Source organism: Psammomys obesus, unplaced genomic scaffold, assembly GCF_907164565.1.
Source record: "Psammomys obesus unplaced genomic scaffold, mPsaObe1.curated_primary_1811, whole genome shotgun sequence".
Taxonomy (NCBI): domain Eukaryota; kingdom Metazoa; phylum Chordata; class Mammalia; order Rodentia; family Muridae; genus Psammomys; species Psammomys obesus.
In genome coordinates this window covers 418090-441370 of record NW_026592118.1, presented here as the reverse complement: position 1 = coordinate 441370, position 23281 = coordinate 418090, and the positions used below count along the sequence as shown (strand labels likewise).

The 23281-nt window shown below is 39.2% G+C and overlaps 1 protein-coding gene across 3 annotated transcripts; it reads right to left on the bottom strand.

The window, feature by feature from the left end:
* Positions 1-334: 334 nt before the first annotated feature.
* Ppm1k (protein phosphatase, Mg2+/Mn2+ dependent 1K) lies at positions 335-22900 on the bottom strand. Of its 3 annotated transcripts, XM_055612860.1 has the most exons (8): positions 22712-22900; positions 21074-21174; positions 17040-17392; positions 15067-15167; positions 8201-8366; positions 7534-7678; positions 5519-5653; positions 335-2358 (listed from the first exon to the last, which is right to left on the bottom strand). In XM_055612860.1, the coding sequence occupies exons 2-8, from the start codon at positions 21122-21124 to the stop codon at positions 2227-2229; spliced, it is 1083 nt and encodes a 360-aa protein (XP_055468835.1). In that variant the 5' UTR covers positions 21125-21174; positions 22712-22900; the 3' UTR covers positions 335-2226. The 3 variants fall into 3 exon arrangements, with proteins under 3 accessions (XP_055468835.1, XP_055468833.1, XP_055468834.1); XM_055612858.1 differs by lacking the exon at positions 21074-21174 and having other exon boundaries at positions 17040-17555; XM_055612859.1 differs by lacking the exon at positions 22712-22900 and having other exon boundaries at positions 17040-17555; positions 21074-21123.
* Between the last annotated feature and the right edge of the window lie 381 nt (positions 22901-23281).

Genomic DNA, 23281 nt, shown 5'->3' with positions numbered 1-23281 from the left:
CCTCAGCAAAGAAAAGACACCTGCAAGTACCACCACATGTTGGAACTCCCCATGTAAGCTAATATGCCTGGCATTTTTTTTTTCTTTTAACTAATGTCCATGAAAAGACCTTAAATTCTTTATTGAGCCTGTTCTAACTAGTGTAGGCAGATAAAGTCAATATGTATTTTATTCCATTCCCCAAAAACAAGAAGATGAGAAATTTTATTTTGAGGCATCTTCTGTCTACTAAATATTTAAAACAAAAGTTAAGGGAAGAAAATACATCAGACTTGAATATATATATATATATATATATATATATATATATATATATATATATACATATTTCATTATTTTTCTTTTGTTTCTTCCACAAAATCCCAAGTTCCTCTTAACATTCCCTGGTCTTTTTATATCCCACAATATTATATCCCACAATATTATATTCAAATTACCATAAAACAATGTGGCTATTTCTGTTCTTTGGTTATCCACATAAAGTACACACAATAGAAGGTCTCTTATAGCCATTTGTTGTTATTTTGTTTTGGCAGACAAATTGTGGCTGAGGCTACTCTGGATCTTGCTAGGTAGCTGGGGCTGATCTCAAAGTCACCATCTGATTCTCTTGCCTCCTCCTCACAAATTCTGAGAGTATAGGTATAGGTCACCACATCTGGCCCACATTATCTATTTTAATCCACAATGGTTATCTACTAACAACCACCAATTCTTTACTACAGAAAATGTGACACTCAATCTGTGGCGTGTCCGTAGGGTCAAATATATCAATAATTTAAAGCTACCTGATAAAGGCTGCACAAGATTGTTCCCTTTAATTTTATATTACTTCAAAATATACATATATACACTTATCACAAGAAACCAAATTTACATAGCTTGTGAAAATAAACTATAGATTAATTCTAAACACACATTCAGGGATTCACAATTTAACAGCAAATTTACATACAGTTTTGTAAAAAGGAGTGTGGCTTTACAATCCTAATTTACATAGCAAGCTGACATATTTGAATGTCCTTTTAAATAGATTTATTCTTTTGCATAAACCTTAGAAATGAGGAAAATGGAGACACAAACTCATAAACTCCAAGCTATGTCTATCGCAGTATCAGTCATTATAGAATTATCTTAACCAACAAATGACCCAGCTTGCTTACTGGGCACACAAAATGTGATATAAACATACTACACACAAAACATACAACAACTTATACAAGATTAACACTTTCAGTGTTTCACTTTATATGTTTTAACCAAAGAGCAAGTACATTCTTCTCCAGAGACTAAGGAACACTTACAGCTACATAGCATAGTTAACTGCATAAGAATAAGAATGAAGAGGAGAGAAATATTTGAAATACAAAACAGAGCTGTTTATAAAAATGCATACTCATTAGCCATGTCTTTTGTCTGAAGAAGTTTCTTTTTCAAGGTTAAATTTCCTAGTAAGTGATCCAAAGTATAAGACACAGTAACCTAGTTTTCATTTTCACTCCTTGGTACATTTATTTAAAAAATAACACTGTGGGTATTACTCCCTTGGAATTCACCCATCTCCTGGGTGTAGGTTCTCACTTTCCTTTAATAAATCTGTGCTGCTTCTGCTCTGAAAAAAAAAAAAATTAAAGATAAAAACAAAACAAAAACAAACAAACAAAAAAACACTTGTAAGTTGGAGCACCCTGCAGTCCCAGGTACTCAGGAAGCTGAAGTAGGAAGACTGTTTGAATCTAGGAGTCCAAGGCCAACCAGTGAAAACCTACTTTAAACAAAGAGAAAGAAAAGACACCTGCAAGTACCACACTGACTAGCTGTCAAAATTCAGAAAACCCTGTCCAGATAAATAAAGAACAAATTTTACTAAAAAGAAACTGGATCTGCCTGGTAGTCTTAAAACTTAGAAAGCCCCAGATTTCATCTCTAGTATCACAAACAAAATGCGTAGATTTATCAGTCATCAAGTGTACAAAACCAGCTTCTTCTCCCACTCAGCGCAGAGACACACAATGACTTCACAGCTTCATCACGGTACTTACACTGAGCATATACAGTTGAACATAATGTTGACGAAGATTTATGACAATACCACTGTGTTTGTGGCTGGTAAGCTTATGCTGTGTTGGGATCTATTACGTCACAAGGACAAATAAGTGCAGGCCACTTTCTGGCTATTACCAGGTACTTGATATGCCCATTGATAACCCGAGTTGAAGCTGACTATCAGGCCCATCGTCCGCTGGAGGCAAAGCTTCTGCTGAATGAGAAGCTTATTTCAGAGTTCTTGTATTTTCCCCAGGCACCAAAGGGTACCACCACTGCAGTGCTGTTATCTTCAGTACCATACTGTATTGCCTGCAGGTGCAGGGAAGAAGAGAAAAGTACCTGGAGTCATTGGACTTCTGTGCAAACAGACAGCATCCTTTCTCTGGAAAGCCAACTGGTTCTACAGTTAACAAATACAGTTATCTCACAAGTTTTATGATGGTTTCACCCTGCATCCACATATCTGATGGTTATTAACTGTACATGAATAACATAACCAAATATTTCTTATCTTCCAATCTAGTAATCTTGGCAACGAAACCACCTGTGAACTGAGGTGTGACCTGAGCGCCTTCCAAAGAGGACACACATGAAACCCTTAGCATGGCACAAATCATGGAAAAGCCTTAATAAGTGCTATTTCTTATCAACAAAACTGCTTGTAGGAATGTAGCCCAAGAAATTAAAGAGCTTGGGAGAGGGATAAAAAAGAACAAAATATAACAACATCTTTGTATGGAAACACTGCTAGAAACCTACCACTTTGTATGCTAACTTAAATTTTAAAATCTCAAAAATGGCTATGTACAAAATTATGAGAAAAATGCTTATAATATTCCTTCTATGACAGATAAATGGGCATAAATTAAATTGTCTGCAGCAGGATTATAAGTCCCTTTTAGGGACCAGTTCAAATAGCTGAGTGTTATCAGTACTATTCAGAAGTGCTTAGGGTTGCAGTTAGCATCAAACAGATCAAACAGCCTGGAGCCAAAACTGTAACAGAAAGAATTGACAAAGATATTTGGTATGAATAGCTTCAAGAAATACACAAGGTTTACAAACAAATTGTAAGCGAAAACCTCGTTTAAAATGTGTCAAGTACCATTATACCATGGAGATTGATCTAGAGCCACCGTATAATCAGATGTTAATTGCTTGGCACTGCCTCCCAAGATTTTTACTGTTTCATAAGCAGATTATGTACCCCAAATGTTGCTGTGTAACCTTGCTGCCAAATAATCCCTGTTTGATCTATATAATGCCTACACCTGGGCAGGGCAGAAATGAGGTAGGCATGGCCAAGGTTCGAGGGCTCAGAAGACAGAAGGTCACAGGAAGAGGAAAGACAGGGAAGAGAGAGGGGAAGGAAGGGGGGATCTCCATGGGTTACCATAAAGAAGAACCACATGGCCAGGAGGAATTTACTCTGAGGATGGGTATGGTTGGAGAGAAGCAGCCCAGATGAAAAGCATGTACAAGTATGTATATTATTTTGGATGAGAAGTAGCCCAGATAGGATTGATTACAGCAAATGACATGTGATGTGTAACTGGAAAATAATGAAGTGGTTTAGGGGGTTAATTTCTGCCCAGCCCCCCATGACATACGGCTTATTAAAAATCTGTCAGGGGTTTGTGTCTTTTATTGATATGGTAGTGGGTTAAATATAACCACAGTAATAATAGTAAACATTAATAACCTAGATATTTTCTACAACATTATACTTAATAGACAGTTGTTAAAATAACCATTAAAATGGTAATAAAATAGGCAGAGAAGAAAAACAAATAAGAAATATAAATTATTAAAGACTAGAATTTAATTCCACTAACAAAGATACCAAGCTAAACAGTAAAATCTCTTTTTCTCGGGGCTTTGGACTTCATTCAGTAGTAGAGTCTTTGTAGCATCCAAGAGGCCCTGTGTTCAGTTCCCAGTACTGAAAAATAAATTTGTTTTACCACCTATCAAATTAGCCAAAAATGTCTCCAAATTCAGAGAAACTACACAAATACATCATAGAAACAAACTACAGAAACAAACTACAGAAAGCACAATCCAAACTGCAGATTTGCAAGTATTTTCAAGGGGTGATTTGACCTTCATTCTTTTTTATTTTCTGTTTTTTTTTTTACTAAGAGAGGAGGAAAATATGAGTTCTCTCTGTTACTCAGGACAGTAGAAACTCTTGTGTTCAAGGAACCTTCTTCTCTTGGTATCCGGAGTAGCCGGAACTACAGGCATGCACAACCTTTGCTAAGGCTGTTTCTCAAAATTTAAACAGAGAAGGATTGGTGAGGTGACTCAGAGGAAGGGTGCCTTCAAATCAAGCTGCACTACCCTGAGCTCAATGCCCTGGACCTGCATGATGCAAGGAGAGAACCAACTCTTCCATCTTGCCCTCTGACATCATGACAAGCACCACAACATCAGTGTGCACAAACACACATACACGCACATCCATGCACACACACTCAATAATGAAAAAATAATTTAACCTAACAAGATAATTCTGAAAAAAAGTGACATACACAAATAGATACAAAAAGGTTTGCATTTCCCATCTATCTAAAAGAGCATCTTTAAATAAATAAATAAAAAGGAAAAAATAAAATGATTGAATATAAAAAAAAAAGAGTATCTTTGATCCCTTCCATAAAAGAGTAAACATTAACTTCCTCATTGGAAAAAACATTATGGGAGAGAAGTAATATAAAACATTATATCTTCTTTTTTATTATAATCACAAATATTTTTTACTATCATAAATATTATTGCCTGTATAAACTGAAGTACACGTATCTACAAGATGGGTAATTGAGTTTTTTAAAAAAAGATGCATTCATCCATGTACTTGAGCCTGTTTTTTTCCATTTCAAAGGCCTCTTTGTACTGCTTAACGTGGACAGACTAGGTGGGAAGTCAATAATTTATGCATTATGATAACGCCCACTAACTTTAAGCAAGTAACTTTTTTTTTTTGCAAGTAACATTTTTAAAGTAAGGTCTGTCAGGTATTGTTCACATCTATAATCCCAGAACATGAAAGGTGGAAGTAAAAGGATCAGGAATTCAAGACTGGCCTCAGCTACTGTGCAAATATAAGGCCAGCCTGTGCTACACGAGAATGTCTCAAAAAACAAAAACAAAAACAAAAAACCACAAAGCAAAGCTAAGTACACACAATACATAAATAAGTAAATAACTGCTAGGGCGCTGCTTTATGTTGACACATGTAGATAGATTATAACTTATCATGCTGTTACTCTCATTCAACCTGTGTTCGAAGTTAGAAGGTAAGCTTCATGTTTCCTTGATGTATAGACTGTAAAAATTTGCTACTGAGAAACTTTACAGAATAAGGAATCAAATTCACTGTACTACTCCAGCTAAAACACCATATATCTGGGCTGTCTCTAAGCCTCTTCTCTATGGGAATTTTTCACTGGAAGCTCTGCTAAGTTACCTGTTCAGTCACTGCGTGAGCTGCTTCATTAGGATCATGGCACTGGTTGACAAAGTCACAGATCTCTTGACTATTCACCATGAAGTTAATCCCATCAGTGGTGAGGACCAGGAAACTGTCCTCAGCATGGTAGAGCTGCAACCAGACACAAACAAATATGATCACAAACTAGACCATGCCTTCAAATGACTCAGTAACTTGGAAATTGTACCTGTTTTTGCAGAGTGCTCATCTGTGTAAGAGTTCATTGGCAAACCGAAAATGCAGCTAAGTGGTATTACTCAGGATAAATTTTTTTAAAATTAATTTTTATTTTTTTAAATTAATTACAGTTTATTCACATTGTATCCCAACTGTAGCCCCCTTCTTCATTCCCTCCCAATCCGACCCTCCCTCCCTCATCTCCTCTCCTTCTCCTCTCCAAGTCCACTGATTGGGAAGATCCTCTTCCCTATCCATCTGACCCTAGCTTATCAGGTCTCATCAGGACTGGCTGCATTGTCCTCCTCTGTGGCCTGGCAAGGCTGCTGCCCCCTTGGTAGGGGGTGGTTAAAGAGCCCGCCAATGGGTTCGTGTCAGAGATAGTCCTTGTTACCCTTACTAGGGAACCCACTTGGATACTGAGCTGCCATGGGCTACATCTGAACAGGGGTTATAGGCTATATCCATGAGTGGTCCTTGGTTGGAGTATCAGTCTCAGAAAAGACCCCTATGCCCAGATTTCTTGGTTCTGTTGCTCTCCTTCTTGTGCTCTCCTGTCCTCTCCAGGTCCCACTATCTCCCCCTTCTTTCATAGTATTCCCTGCACTTTGTAACCTTGTTTGTAGCAGCTTTATTCATAATAGCCAGAACCTGGAAACAACCCAGATGTCCCTCAACAGAGAAATGGATACAGAAATTGTAGTACATTTACACAATGGAATACATTTACACAATGGAATACTACTCAGCAATTAAAAACAAGGAAACCATGAAATTTTCAGGCAACTGGTGGGATCTAGAAAAGATCATCCTGAGTGAGGTATCCCAGAAGCAGAAAGACACACACGGTATATACTCACTTATAAGTGGATACTAGACCTATAAGATAGGATAAACATACTAAAATCTGTACACCTAAAGAAGCTAAGAAGAAGGAGGTCCCTGGGTAAGATGATCAATCCTCACTCAGAAAGACAAATGGGATGGGCATTGGAAGAAGAAGAAAACAGGACAGAAGCCTACCACAGAGGGCCTCTGAAAGACTCTACCCAACAGTGTATCAAAGCAGATGCTGAGACTCTTAAATAAACTTTTACTTAGCAATACCAAGAAAGAGGCCAGACAGCCAAATGCTGAGTCTAGATTTAAATGCTGCCTCTATTACTTGGTGGCAGCAGTGGCAGAGGGATGTGTGTGTGTGGATGGGATATTTTTAGCACTTGATATGCTTTAGATCTTGTTATTGTTTTATTTCCTTGTAAAGTGAGGATAGTTCTATCTTGAACAGAGGCTGTCACACACTAAATCTTATACATACACATTTGTTTCATAAAATAAATGTGAGATAGCTTTAAGACTGGAAATCCTTCTTTAAACTACATACATTCATGCCCTGCCATGGATGAAGGCCACATTCTACTGTGCTGACTCAAGAGCTCTAAAAAAGGAAGCAGCAGGATACATATCATGTTGGGGTCAGCTTAGAGTACCAAGCACTGTGCTGTACAAGCAGAAGTGGCTAACTAGAGCTCAGTGGGGAAGGCAAGCTAAGGAATGTCTCCCGAGCTGAGACAAGGCAATGAATTTGAATGGCAGGCTTTAGTAAAGGAAGGGCTTCACTGTCCTTCTACTAGGGGGAAACAGAAGCCAAAGATTTCACCCTCATCAGACCAGAAAGAAGTATCTTAATAAAAAAGTTTATTCTTCACAAATTAGTCCCCCTTTAGAAACATCTTTCCTTTCAGGCCTGCCAGCAACAGGAGGCAAGTCCCCAGTCATTCTCTGTATGATTCAGGGTTCCTGACCTTTCTTACCTTAGTCCTTGTTGTCTCAGGTTCTGCTATTACACCACTGGCTTTAAGATCCAAATCTCCAATACTCCTTGTCATTGCAAGTCTGCCATTTACATGGGGCTGTCCCACACTATTCCAAGCTACAAAACCACCACATTTCTTGATCCTAGTTAAAAGTAAAATCAATAGTAATAGTAATAGTAATAGTAATAATAATAATAATAATGTGCAGGAAATGAAGGTAGTGATTTAAATATCAACTTAACAAACTGAAATTTAGAGACTAGTGTATCATAATATACCCATAAGCCAGGAACTTGAGAAGGCTGAGAAGAATTTTGAGTTTAAGGCCAGTCCAAAAATTTAAATGCCAAAATTTTTAAGCCCATAAACAAATAAAATAAAAATGAATAATTTAGGCCATGTATGGTGTACAACCTCTGATAATCCCAGCGCAAGGAAGCAGGATACAGATAGAAAGCCAAACTGGGCTGCACAGCAAGATTCAGTCTCAACAAACCCAACCCAATCAAAACATGAAAATCTGCACTGAGGTATTGGTTGTGCACAGTAGTGCTTGCAAGGGACCCTTGTGTTTTATACCAGCACAGAGAGGAAAATTATACACTTGGTTTCTATGGCAACTATAGCTATCACCCCATAGAATGGCTAGTCATGGTGACAGTACCTTTCTTTCTCATCCTTTCTTTCTGGGGTATGGTCAGTGGTCAACTTCATGGGTTTTCCTTTTCTACACAAAAGAGCCCGGCTGTCTCCAACACTGGCTACAACCAGTTCAATGCCATCTCTCAAAAGGGCTACCGTTGCAGTAGTCCCAGAGGTCAGGAGGCTTGCTAACATAAAATAGAGTAGCGATTATTGATAGAAATATTAAAAAATGGAATTCATTATTACAAAATAAAACAACAGCATGATAATTTAAAGCTGGGACAATATCATTCTAATTTAAGAAGAGCTATGCAAATGTAATGCTACTATGTAAGTAAGATCATGCAGAGAAACAATTACTTAACTCAGTAACAAGGCTCCATGCAAACAAAAAAGTTGGTAAACTAATTTGCTGAGCAAAGCATCAGTGTTTCCAGATGGTCTGTGTGTAAAAAGCAGAGCTGATGTAAACTCTAATTATGATGCCTTTGTGTGCATAACAGGTGTCAAAATAAAACATGAAAATGTCACTAGTCTGGCCGTTATGACAGGATGATCGATTTGCTCAGAACCTGTCTTTTCTGTAATCATGAGATTTGGGTTATTCTTTTCCATACCTTACTCCTGTCTAGTAAAAGTAGTACCAGCTACTAGTGAAGAGAGAAATACAAAGCACAGACCATTTGCTCAAGTACTACAGTGTACATTCTTCCTGCTAAAATCATGTCAGTTTACAAGTGTACACACAACCACAGACACACAGACACACACACACAGACACACACACACACGCTCTTCCTAGCGCAAAGCCCCAAACTTTTTCTGGTATCTTTGCTTCCTCTACCCCTGAAGAGAAGTTACGTTCACCCTTAGATTAATAGAGCTGAATAGTAGATGATGAAATTCACTCCAGTTCCCTGTAAACATGGCATAGTTAACATTATTACCTCCAAAAATATCCAGTCACAGAATCTATAGCCAGAAGCAGACCAGCCTAGACAGCCACAAATCATGCAGCCCTGAGCATGTCAGCAATGTGCATTATCTGCCAACAAGTAAAGCCCAATGTCACTAGTCTTGAGGCCGTACCATTCTTTTTTCTACCCAAGCAAACTGCATTTGTGTGTCTTCCTTTGATTGATTCTAACATCATCTGTTCAATGTTGTTTACCACTTATTAAAAATAATTAAGGTGCATTGAGCCTTGTGGAAAGTGGAAATACTATAATACTATGAACCAAAAAACAATATAGCAAAGTAGAAGAAACTGAGAAATAACTTATTTAAAGCAGGAATTATCTCTAGTAATACTGTTAATTTTTTCAAGTACTGCCAAATTTTTAATTTGATATTTTCTAATTTTGTGATAGAAATTTCATATCCAATCACTTGACTGTATTTCTTTGTAATAATATTTGTAGAATGCCTTGTGATCATTCAAAGATGTAATCTTTTACCCTTCATGTTGATTTAGGAAACTGTAATTGATTTGAGTCTAGTCTTTCCAAGATTTTTTTTAAAGACAACTTTTAAAAGTCCACCAATAATGAATTTTAATTCATTTTCCAGTCATAAATAAAAATGCCTGCTTTAATCTGAAAAATAAAATGCAAAAGCATGGATAAAGTCTACTTGCTCTTTTGTAGTTGTGCTAACTTTACTCTACTGAGAAACAGCATCTACATTGCACTATCTTCCTATTTATCTCTTGATTTTGGAACCGTTAGGTCAAAGCACTGTTATCACAACAATGCTAAGATATGTCAGTGAATGACCTAAATGTCTTAATATAAACACTAGTGATGCTTATATTACAAGCATTATAGCTTTCAACTTGAGATTAGTCAAAAGACTATACCATAATGGAATCTTAACAGTTCAATCAACTATATTATTCTCAAATGATTTTAAAAGGCAGAATAGAGAACACAGGCCTTTATTAAATGCTACCAGTCCAAGGGATCCTGTCCTCTTCATGTTAGCTGTCAGCAACAGCTTTTTATAAAGTGGTCTTTAATTTAGAGTGATAAAAATTAACATTTTATAAATGCAATTCCAGTTTAGGTTGCAGTTCCCAGCTGTCTCAGCTCTGAATTTAAAAGTGTTTGGGTTTTTATCAATTCACCTTTACAGTTTCAACATCTCAGGATACGTGGGGCAAGTTTCAAAACTAAGCATTGATTCTGGTTGGCTGTGCATTGAAGAATATAAATAGTGAATCAGCACTTATTTTCATTTAACATTTAACACAGAGGTAAAACATTCACTATCTGGCCTAACAACAAAACTATAAAACTAAGATTTCTTTCAGTGAGTATTGACACTCACTGGATAATTTCTACTGCAAGTCATCTCAGTGAATGGGACAAGGAGAACATGGGACCCTTCCAGAAGTTCAGACTAGGAACTGCTAGACTCCTTCACCTGAGACAAAATTAAGCAGATCTCTCTTTGCACTGAAGCCCAGCATAGAGTGTCCACAGGCTCCAGGTTCAGAGCTGCCGAGCAGGCACAGTAGTTCTTTGCCACAAACAACACGCACAGAGGTGAATGGGAATTTCACCCAGAAATCATGCTCAAACATAACAAACCTGCAACACAAGGGAGAGCAGAAAAAGAGCTGCAAGATAAGGGGTAGGGTTTCTACTGATGAAAATTTCACTAGCAAATCACATAACATTTCAGGAGCTGCCAGATCAATGATTTCAAAACCCAGTAGCTAAGGAGTTAATACTATCTTGTATCAGTAGTTAATGGTATCTGGTTGTTAATCTATTTTTCTTTCTACCAGACTAACTTTTTTTTATAGTGTTATGGCTCCAAGACAGAAAAAAATTATGTACATGTGCCTCTGTACCAAAATAGACTGACACTGACACACAGATACACACTGAGTTAATAGCTGATCTTGAACACAGCAAATTCAATATTTTTATTGAGACATAAAATGCATTGCAAATTTGATTTATAGGAATATTAGAACTGTCTTCTAAACAAAATAATTTGTATTTTATAAGTAGAACATAGAGGGTGTATATGAATGATAGTATACATCAGCTAACTGGGGTTTCAATATACATGGAGAAGCAATCAAAAGTACCTCCTATACCAAAAACAGGCCATAAGACATTTGTTCATAGCATGAAATGCAGGATTTTAGCATGGAAAACTGTTTCCAGTAGGATGGCTTAAACTTGTCTACACAAAGGCAGTGTAGATCTTAAATAATAATTCATGTTTATAATGTTATTTAATCATAAATGAGTGATTCTGCTCTCTTTCCCTGATGTTGCAGTCAACAGAACAGAAGAAAAATAATTACAGCAACAGAAAGAGAAATCTACCAACCAACCCCAGTGATTATGAAGCTGTGTAAATAATAATCCATACAAACCAATATTGCAGCGATATTTATTAAAAATGGAACTCTTGACATGTATGATTCACAAATAACAATATCAAATTAACAATCCAAAGCAGTAGCAGCACAATAAGAACAACTTTTCAATGCTGTTCACATCTGATGACCACCAGATAAGAGGGTTATTAAAAAAAATACTACACAGGGCTAGAGGTGTACCTCAGTGGCAGAGTGCTTGCTTAGCATGCACATAGCCCTGGGTTCAATCCCAGCACATAAAATGAATTTGCCTTTACAGTTCTTGTTACTTTGGAGTTTAGTTCCCTACAAAACATCACATGTAAAGAACATAGATTTTGAAGCTCACAATGATGCCCATTAATTCCTCCCACTGAGTAATTCTTGTCACTCTGATCCTTCGTCCTTAGGAATGTTGATGCTTTCAAAGCATCAGCACCGTACACTTCAGGTAGTTATGGATACAGCATTATAACCTGTGTTTTCTGCCAACCATTTAAGTGGCTATGTGTAAAAAATAAAGTGATGACATATTTTAACTAATTGGCTGGTTTCATTACATGTAAAAAACACGTGATATAAATTGAACTTAAAATTTGAAGGTGATGTCAAAAGAGTTGGAGATCTAGTTCAGGGGTAGAACACTTGTCTAGAATGTATGATGTCTATTAAAAAATAATCCCTACTTCCTGATCTCATAAGAGGGGCTCAACAAAAATGAAAGCAGGGCAGATGTAAAGAAATGAAAAAAGATAGTAAAGATAGTAAGTAGAGAGGATACTGTGGTCCTATAGAATGCTTGCTAGCTAGCCCTGGCTCTAAACACACACACACACACACACACACACACACACACACACAAATGCTCACACATTCTCACATATAGACACACATGCCAAATGAGAACTATCTACTTTTAAAATATTGACAATGCCTCAGTTCATTATTTGATATAAAAACTTAAATTTCTTAAATTTGGATAACTTTGAAACCTTACATGAGATAGAGCTAATTTTCTTTTACCCCAATCCTAAAAAGCTAGCAAACAGTATTCTGTCTTCAGTAATTTTAATAGTTTTATAAATAGATTTCTTAATGCCAATAGGCAGATTTTTGCCATCTGTACATACATCTTTAAGATAGTCCCCAAACTCTGATTTTTAAAAAGCATACAATACGCACAACAGTGCATAATGCAGCTGTCATAACACTTTTTAAATAAGGCACGCTGTGTATCACCCTATCTTGTTTTCTTACACTTTGAAGCAAATGATTATTAAGAAAGCAGAATAATTTTTTAGTTTTTTGTTTGTTTGTTTGTTTTTCTTGAGACAAGGTTTCTCTGTGTAGCCTTGGCTCCTAGACTTGCTTTGTAGACCAGGCTGGCCTGGAACTCACAGAGATCTGCCCGCCTCTGCCTCCCAAGTGCTGGGACTACAGGCGTGTGCCCACCACACGTGCAAGAAGCAGAATAAATTTTAAGACAGCTTTATGAAGTTCTGAGATTATGAAAGAGCAACTAAATTAAGCAATATAACTTATTGTTTTATTAGAAATAATAATATTTTAGTTCTTTAACTATTTGATTGTGTGAATAATCTAGAAAGACTTTTTCAGGTATATATGTTAAATGTTATAAATTCAAAGTCTCCTGAATTATAATTATTAAAAAATAATGTTTTAAAATTTGACACCAAGTCTAATATTGATGGTTTTAGTCACCAACACTGATTAGATAACTTTTTAAAAACCTTGACTGTAGGGTTAATAAATTTTAGTGTTGGCCATGTGTTTTTGAACACTGTGTTCTATAAAACACGGGCAGTAAATAAAGTAGTCTATAGAACATCTAGGGCACAATGCTGACACCACCATCCATAAACATTGTAGTGATGATGCAGCCAAACCAACAGCCAACCTAGTAATGGATAAGAACACACTAGATCCACTGTTGTTATGAAAATGCTGGGTGTAACGGTGTGCTCCTTGCTCTGTGAATTTGAGGCCAGCCTGGTTTAAACAGCCAGTTCCAACCATGGCTGCTTATTGAACCCTACCCCCACCCCAAACCAGCAAATGAGAAAGTGTTTCACTTCCTCCTCATGTATTAGAAAAAAAAGCTATAAATTTCAGCCTCTGTTAACACCTCTCTTAAAAAAGAAAAGGGGAACTTTGGGAGGCCTGCTGCCAAAGGAAGAAGAAGACAAAATGATTTTAAATAATATATCAAGTGAAAACTTTATATTTAGACACATGGAGAAAGAATGAGCCACAGAGCGTTACTGCGGAGTAATGATACATAAGATCTCATAATGAGCCAGAGTGGGCTGGAGATGTAGCTCAGTGGTAGAGAGCTTGCTGGCCCAGCCTGTTTCAAGGCCCTGGGTTCAATAGACATGGGAGTGGAGGTATGATGCCTAAATGGTACACTAAGTTATCCCAGTGTCACTCTTTCCTCGCTCCTGTTATTAAATATGCAAGTGAACAAGGCCCTAATCTGACCTAATCATTTATTTTCTTTGAGTTGAAACTACTTCTTCTGTGTGAAACAGAATTTCCATCCAACTGAAAACAGCATTTCTGTGGTGCACTTTTCTTATTAAAGGAAAAGCCATAACTAAGATCACCATTCCAACACAAGTTCATTTCCGGTCAGTCAGGAGGCACACATTATGCGATGGCTGTATAAGGTCTAAAAGTTAACACTATTATCACCATTTTGGTGAGGTAACTAAAAAATAAGTGACACATTTTCTGAAATTATTTTGATAAATTTAGTTAAAACTAGAAACAGTCCCTTTAAAAACATATATACTGTTCACTAGTTGCCACAGGGAAGCTACAAAACCAAGCAAACAAATATCTCCATCCTGACTGTAAACATGGATGCCAACTAGCCATTTTCTATCATATTGAGGACCTACTCCTAATACCGTCTTTTCAAAGATTACATATTCATTTATTTGTGTGTGCATGCATGTATCTGTTTTTAAGTGTGTGTGGACATGCCACAGCATATGTGTGAAGGTCAGAAGCCAACATATGGAGATCACTTCTCTTCTTCAGAACTCAGGTGGTGAAGCCGGGGGCAGGTGGCTTTACCCACTGAACCATCTCTCTGAACCCCTATCTCCTTTTATAGTAAATGACGAACAGTTATCAACCTAGCAGATGTAATTGTCCCATAGTGTTTGCATTGGTGGTGTGGTCAAGGGGGGAGGGGCAGGGATGGAATCTTAGTATGGACTACTTTTCCATGAAATATAAATAAAGTAGATTGAAACATTTTAAAATTAAAATTCAGTAACAGAACCATTTTGGAGTTTCCCCTTCTGAAAGGTTTTTACTTAACATAAAGTATGACACTGACATTAGCCCAGACTCTAAACACATTTCAAAAAAACTCCCCACAAATGAATGTGCATTAAAACTTGTAGCACTAAAGGCCGACTTTGTTTTCTCTTTACCCACCATCCTCCAGGCTCCAGGAGTGCCATGCCACTTACCATCAGCAGACAGGTGTGCGTGACTGGAAAAGGCTTTATCTATTTCTAGGAAGGCCAAGGTCAGCACAGTTTCCAAGTCTTTCTCCTGAGGAAGCAAATCCCTTTGTGGAGAGGAAAGGAAGCTGCGATCATTTTGCAATAGTTTCGCTCCTCATAGTCAACCTTCCAGTTCTCACTCTACACAACAGACCTCATGGCTTTTCTCTCAGGCACTTTTGCTGAAGACCCAAGGATTAAGGAACATTTATTGATCTTTGAAGGTGCTAAGTATGACGAACTGTGACACTCTTGGGCTGAGGCTCAGACTGGGTATATGGTTCTGGAGATGCAACCCAGGCCTCTCTCATGCTAGGACTAACTGAGCTATATCAAATTTGAGGCTTTTTTTTTTTTTTTAAACAGCATCAAAATATAAGCCTGGGGAAGTGGTGCTGGTGGTCTGCCTGTAACACTAAGACTTGAACCCCGGAGGACTGGGAGTTCAAGGTATCCAGGTCTGTATAGTCAGGTCTAGCGCAGCCTGGGATATGTGACTTTATCTCAAAATAACAAACCAGCTGTCTGAGGATACAGTTAAGTGATAGGGGCTCCGCTTCACATGCAAAATAAAGAAAACAACAAATTCCAAGTCTCTCATTTTGTAAAATGCTGATTACACTTTTATTTATTTATTTTGTACACCCCTATGTTGTGATAGCAAGTGCGGGGAGGCCAGAAGACACCTTTCCACAGTTAGTTTTCTCCTTCCATTATGTGAGTCAAGCTCAGTTTCAGGCTTGGCAGGAGGCACCTTATCCTCCAAGCCATCACACAATTCCCACAACCTTGCTCTTAAATAATTTTCAGTACTGCGACCCTAATGGGCTATGAGGTGCCTCATAGTGACTTAAATCACTGAGATTGTCTGTAGAATTAGGTAAATCATGTTAAAAAAAAAAAATCAACTGAAAAACTACCTTTAGCAATACACAGGAAGGTTAAAAAAAATAGTCCATGACCATAACTGCCACACTGTCTTCTTTTTTTAATTCTAGCAACAGTATGGTTCTCAAAAATGTATGAAGTGTGGTGGTTTGAGTCAGAATGGCTCTCATAGGCTCGTATATTTGAATGCTTGTTCCCAGACTAGTGGACCTGTTTGGAAAGGACTAATAGGCGTGGCCTTATTGGTGGAGCTGTGTCACTAAGGGTGGACTTTGAGATTCCAAAAAACCCCACCATTCTCAGCAGGTTCTCTTTCTCTTCCTTTCTGCTTCCTGCTTGTAGGTAGGATATAAGGATATACTCTTTCAGCTATTTCTCCAGCACTGTGCCCATCTTCCTGTTATCATATTCCCCACTATGACAGTCATGGACTCTAATGCTTTGAAACTGTAAGCAAGCCCCCAGTAAACTTTCTTTTATAAGTTGCCTTGGTTACCATGTCTCTTCACTGAAAAGTAACTAAGACAATACGCAAACTTACCTGTGCAGATTAGGGCAAATATTTATTCAGAACCAGGGGATTAGCTCTATGGGTAAAGTGTTTGCTGTACAAACATGAAGACTATATTCAGATTCTTAGCTCCCATATAAAGACAATGTGTAGCTTTACATAGAACCCCATGGCTCATGAGCTCTCTAGTCTAGCCAAAAATGTGAGTTCCAGGTACAGCAAGAAACTCTATCTCAAAAGGTAAGGTATTGAATGATAAAAGAAGTCACTGATGTTGACCCCTGACCTCCACACACAGATGAGTACACACACATACACACAGACACACATGCACACGTAAAAATTTCCACAAGTTATCTTTGTACTTTATAATTTACTTGAAATGGTTATAATCACCAGTTAGAAATGTCATGTTGACTACTGCTCGCTGATGAATTACCACTTGGGTAATTTGGTCCATACTTAATGTCCCAGCCAAAGGGAGAACATCTCAACAGAAAGTCTAGGGGAAGTGTGAAGCGAAGGCTGTCATACATACGTAACACATTTCTCCATGTGCGTGTGACAGAAGTCAGCAGCTGCAGGTCCCCCGTGCCCATCGTACACTGCGAAGTATAGCACCTCCTCTGTCAGCTGTGCGAACCCAAATCGATCTTCATTTTCTTTCCGTTTGCCAATGAGGGAGGCACAGCCCACATTCTCCAGGCTAATTCTGGGAATTGGCTTGCCATACTTGATGCTAGGTGGCAGCAGAATTGGCTCATCAATGCGGTTATCCCAGATCCCAAAATTGTCCCAAGTGGCTGGCTGCCCACTTCCGTCTGGATCAAATCGAGAACTCCTGGGCTCTGAAGTGGAGGTGTAGCAGGCAGGAGTCACCTGCCTATTGTCCTGCAGAAGGAAGGATCTTAGCAATACTCTCTTCTTCACCTGGTTCCCACCACTTCTCACCAAAGTAATTAAGGCTGCTGATAACATAATGTAGCTCCAAAGGCCCCAGTCACAGTGAAAGACAAAGCACAAAAATTGAATTTCTTGACGAAAACTGATACACCTAGTGGTGGGGGCAAAGACAAAGTCACAGTCAGTAATTCAGAACACTGCTAATGTATCACCAGACACCAGAAACAAAAACCATAAAGAGTCTAAATGAGAGTGTGTGTGTGTGTGTGTGTGTGTGTGTGTGTTACCCTGTCATATTCTTAAAAACATTTACCTACTCCCCTTACAGTATTTGAACTCTATAAACATTTAACAATATGCTCATACAAATAACACATGCTTCTCCGATTTAACCAGCTATTGCTTTGGGATGTTGTTAAAACTAAACATTTTGATTCAGCTAGTATGAAGTAAGATATTGTACACTCCGAATCAGCTGTGATCTTACAAATGCTGGTTAGCAGGCCACACTTTGTAAGCAAATATTCTCTCTTCACACACTCAGTTGTTCTGAGGAAAAGATAATGTAAATCAACCTCTCCTAAGGATGGAAATAGGAAAACAGATGGGCAATAGAATATTTATAATAATTCTGTACTCAAAGAGCAGCCAAGCTTTAACAAAGTCGCACATTTGGATCAGAATTTTCTTTTTGCTTTAAAAATTCTTATTCAATAAGAATTTCATACAAGTTGGGTACAGTGGTGCATGCCTGTAATCTCAGCACTCTGGGAGGCAAAGGGAGGCAGATCTCTGTGAGTTCAAAGCTAGCCTGGTCAACAAAGGAAGTCCAGGACAGCCAAGGCTACACAGAGAAAATCCTGTCTCAAACCAAAACAAAACAAAATGTGTGTGTGTGTATACACATATATAGTGTATTTTTGTCATATTTACCCCAACCCTTGGTATTAATTCTTCCAAATGCCACCCTGCTATCTACCCCCCTCCACTAAAAAAAAAGTCAACTCCAATTTGAGCTGCCTAAGTACTCCTGGGTGTGGAGTCATTGACTAGGACACAACTGACCTACCAGGAGCCACACTCTTAAACTGACTGCCCCTCTCCCAGAGGCCAAGTCCATAGTTTCTCAGTTGGGATTGGGGACTCACATACCCTTCACACTCCATACTCGAATGCTACTGGCTCTTGTGCAAGAGCCTATAGCTGCTCTGAGTTCCTGAGTCCAGCAGGTCTGTCATATACAGGAGACTCTTATACTCTTCTGGCATGTACTGAAGACTCATATACTCTTGTTCCTTGTTTTTACCAGTGACTTCTGGCTTTTACAATCTTTCCACTTCCTTTTCTGAGATGGTCTCTGAGCCTTGGAGATGGAGTGTGCTACAGATGTCAGATCTGAGATTTATGATCTATTAACTACTAAACTTTGCTTTTTTATATTAGCACGGTCAATGTAAATTGGTTCATGTATATATCGCCTAGCAAAATAAGCCAGTTCCAATGGTGGCATGCACCACTTTAGAGTTACATGACAGCGGACAAATGATTCAAGTTTTAAAACAGCTCTGCTTGATACTGTTGTTCTCCTTTTATGTTTCTAACACTCAAAAATAAATAAAAATCAATGATAAACACAACTGCAAGCTGGGCCTGGTAGTGCACACCTTTAATCCCAGCACTCAGGGAGGCAGAGCCAGGCAGATAGATGTGAGTTCCAAGCCAGCCTGGTCTACAAAGCGAGTCCAGGACAGCCAAGGCTACACAAAGAAACCTTGTCTTGGGGTGAGGGAGAAAGGACATGGACACAACTGCATTCTCAGCAGAGAACAAAAACCGACAAGATATGTTATTGAGTAATAAGATAAAGTAAAAGTAGACAATTTCTTTGACCTATATAAACTAATATTTACCATCAACTTGGCCTTCCCTCACATTTTCAACAATGCCACTTTAGGAAATTAGCAAGGCAGTTGTAGAGAAACACTTGCTGGAGAGCATTTTGCTGTCAGAGATTCAGTGTGAGCAGCTACACAGCTGGACCCTCAGTGCTAAGGAACTAGGTGCCACCTATAGTAGGAAATTCAAGTGGTTCCTTTTTCAACAGCTATGCCAAGACGAAACCACACAGATCTCTTTTAGAGCCTCAAAGGCAACTTGTGTTCCCAAGCGATAAGTTTCAATTAAACCTGTAGAGTAGTGCAACTTAATGACAAAGCCAGTGCTTAGCATGCACAAAATCCTCAATTCAAAAATCTAACCAGAATGATCTCTGCTGCTTCATGTTTGGAAAAAACTGCCCCAGAAGTCTTGGAATGCCTGCAGAAATGACTATTAACTGAACAGCAGGTGAGGGGAGCTGAACAGATCTGTGAAAGACCACAAACACTTAGAACAAAAACAGGAAAAAAAAAAAAAAAAAAAAAAGTTCCTTTAAACAGAGTAGAGAACAGCCTGACAGAAGCCTCAGCATTTTCTTTGTCCAAGGAGCAACCCTCATATGAGATAAGCTTATCAGGTTCTTGACTAAGAAGCAGTTACTTGGCAAGCTATTTCTAATCAGGGAGAATTATGCCAATCCGTGGATTAGAAATCTAAGCTAATTTATGTTAGTAAACCATTTAAACAATTGTATGTAATCTTTCAAAGAGAAATCATTCTTCATTCCTTTTACTACCCAAAAATATTCCAGAAAAGCTAAAGGAATACAAGGCAATTACACAAATACAGATGATGTAGTCTACTAACAATACATAAACTTTAAACTACGCTAAGAAAATAAAGATACATAATTTGCTTGGAATCCTAGATATACAATATAATCAATCTAAAATATATTGATAATTGTATATAAGTGGAAAAAAAGGACTCTTGCCTGAACTATTTCAAATTCTTTATTATTTCTCAAAACAAAAATGTATGTATCACAATTTAATCGCATCAGTCTTTAAAATGTTATCATGCACAAAATTAAAAATGCATTCTAGCTATGTACTCTATTACAAACAAATGCCTGAAAATATGCCTTTTCCACCATTTCCACAATTATTTGTGTGACTATACCTTTCTCCCTACCTTCCTCTACAACCTGATACTTTAAAACTGACAGGAAAGAAAGGAGTAAATAACTAAAATTACAATGTTAGAACAAAGTTATCCCTGTGTAAGTAATTTCACCTAGCAAGACTCTCAAATCTCAGCCAAAAATGTTAAAGAAGCTGCGAGACAGCACCTGTGAATCCCACTTTTCCAGAGCAGCCATCTCAGGCCAAAGACTCTCAGAATGGTGGTCCACCCTGTGGATTCTCAACAGTTGGGGGGTGGGGGAATCAGGAGTTAAAGACCAGTCTGGGCTACTTGAGACCTGGTCCCAACAACAACAACAACAAAAGACCTCAGGAGTGAAAACTGCATCTGCCTTGTAAACTTCGTAAATCATCATTTGATTTCATAGCACAAGGACCCACATATACAACTGCAAGACTACTGCACCAATTTTACTTTGCGTATTTCTCCAATTTTATACTTGCTGAGCAGTTTAACTCCCAGAGCTGTTCAACTTTATTTATGGAAAAAGGAGGCACTGTCTCAAGAGCAGGTATTGGCACTGGGAATTTGAGTTCAACTGCTGTTGAATGTCAAAAACAGTTCCAAAGAGAAGTTTACTCTTACCATGTTACACAAGCACCTGGCAGAATCAACTGGAGTTCTGGTAATCGGCATTACTGAAAAGGCTTAGATTTTTTTCTCCCTCTAGGAAGCCTGTGAAATAACTAAAGTGGCACTTTGTTATCTTCCCATAATGGAAACACAGGTAAATATATATTTATATGTGTGGGGGGGGGAGGGGCGTGCATGCCAATTCAAGCCTCGGAGGTCACCTTGTAGGTGCACCTTCTCCTGGTGCTAGAATTCAAGCGGCAGGCGTGGCAGCAGGCACACTTAGGGGCCGAGACACATCACCAGCCCGATTTTTAATATTCTTAAACTTCAAATTTCTCTACCACCATCTCCAACAAAAACCAAGTGCATCCCAATGAACAACTAAAATTATCTGAAAACCTCCGAAATGCACTTTAGAATATATGCACTCGTAATGTCTTTATCTCCTTTTGGGAGCGGGGGGGGGGGGGGGGGGGAGAAAATGTATTAGTTTACAGAAGAAAACAAAACCGTAAATGACTTCTTCGGTTGTATGTGAGCGTCTGCTTAGAAACGTGAACTGAGAGGGTATTAAAAAGTACTTATTACTCGATTCTTTGAAAGGGGATATTGCTGTTGTCAAAGAAAAGGAGACTCAGACTGCAAGGAAAACATTATAAACAATAACTCATTATCCAAAGCTTCCATATTTAATGACATTTGTCATATAGTAGTGAGTTGGTTTCCAATTTCTAGAAGCTCCAACACACTATGGGGACAACACCCTCCCTTCCGCGCAGCCCAGCAGATCTCAGGTCACCTCCAGGTTTTCTCCCAGGGAGTACAGGTCCTGCAGAAGTGACATCTCTACCAGGCTGGCGCGCGGCTCGGGGTGGGGGGCTTTGCTGTTACTATTCCTGCAGCTCCTACAACGAAAACACTTTCGAGACTCGAAATTTCCTAGCTGTTTCTACCCAGAGTCCCATGCTTTGTCTCCTCCGGATGAATTCTCTCATCTACAGAAAGCGGCTGAGAAAATGAGCACTACATGGCGTTAAGATACAGAGCTCTCCTAGCAAAGCAAAACACAAGCGCTCAGATCCAAACCACCAGGGCTCCACAATGCTTCTCCACACCAATTCTTTACAAGCCCCTCTGGACAGGCTGGTTTGCTGGCCTTGACCGAAGGGGGACACGGCAGGACAACACTGTTCTGCCGGGGTAGACAGCAGATCTCTAGGCATCCCGAGTCTTCCCACCCGGAAAACAGATCCCGCGGTGGCCACGCCTGCTCTCTCCGGCTGGGGCACACCTGGCGGGGCGGGGAGGGGGGGGGGCTCGCTGCAGGGAATCCAGGGTGGCTTCTGTTTTCCTCACTTTCTCCATCCATCACAGGGCTTTGCCCATCCTACTAGCCTCGCTCCCGAGGCATTCACTTCCAGCTCCAGGTCAAGTTCAAGGCCGATTGGGTCCAGAGGGCCTAGGCGGGAGCAGCTGCTCTCCACCTCGAGAAAAAGGGCGCAACGTATAGCCCGGAGAGATGCGGGTCATATTTCACCTCCGCCTTCCCGGGAGACCTCCTCCCTTAAAGCTCCATTGCAGGGGCTGCCAATAGATTCTCGTCAACAACCTAGTAGAATAAGCGACTTGAACTCCACAGGCTCTTACCTCGTGATGGTTTTGTGTCTCTAAATTTCTTAATTGGCTAATGGAAAGAAAGGAAAGGCTTTCTTGGATGGTACATAAGACCGACTTCTCTATTGATTCAGATCTCCAGAGCAAGAAATTAAGGAAGCCACAATCTTCTCCACTCCTGGAATTTCTCGAAATTTTCAGCTGCAGCTGGTCAAATGGAGACCCAAAGGAGTCGGTTTCTAATGATTGACAGCAACACTAGCCAGTTGGTGCCCTGCAAGGCTCCTTCCCCGCCCTCAATATCAGCCAATCATAGATCTAGATAGGCACCAGCCTCCTGCACGGGCAATTTGACCTCTCAGCTTGCTAATTGCGTGCTGTGGAGCGACGTCAAAATGGACCCCGCCCTCTGGAGGTGGCTTGCGGCGTCAAATCAGAGACGCCAGGGGCCTTACACTTCGCCAGCCGCAGGAGGAGGCAGTGTTGCTTCTGCCAGAGTTACCTCAGCGTTGAGCCAAGATATCCAGAACAGGACCGCCACGCTTTGCTTGTGTCACATTTGTATGTCACCCTGTTTTCTTGCTCGTTCTTTGGGCTGCAGTA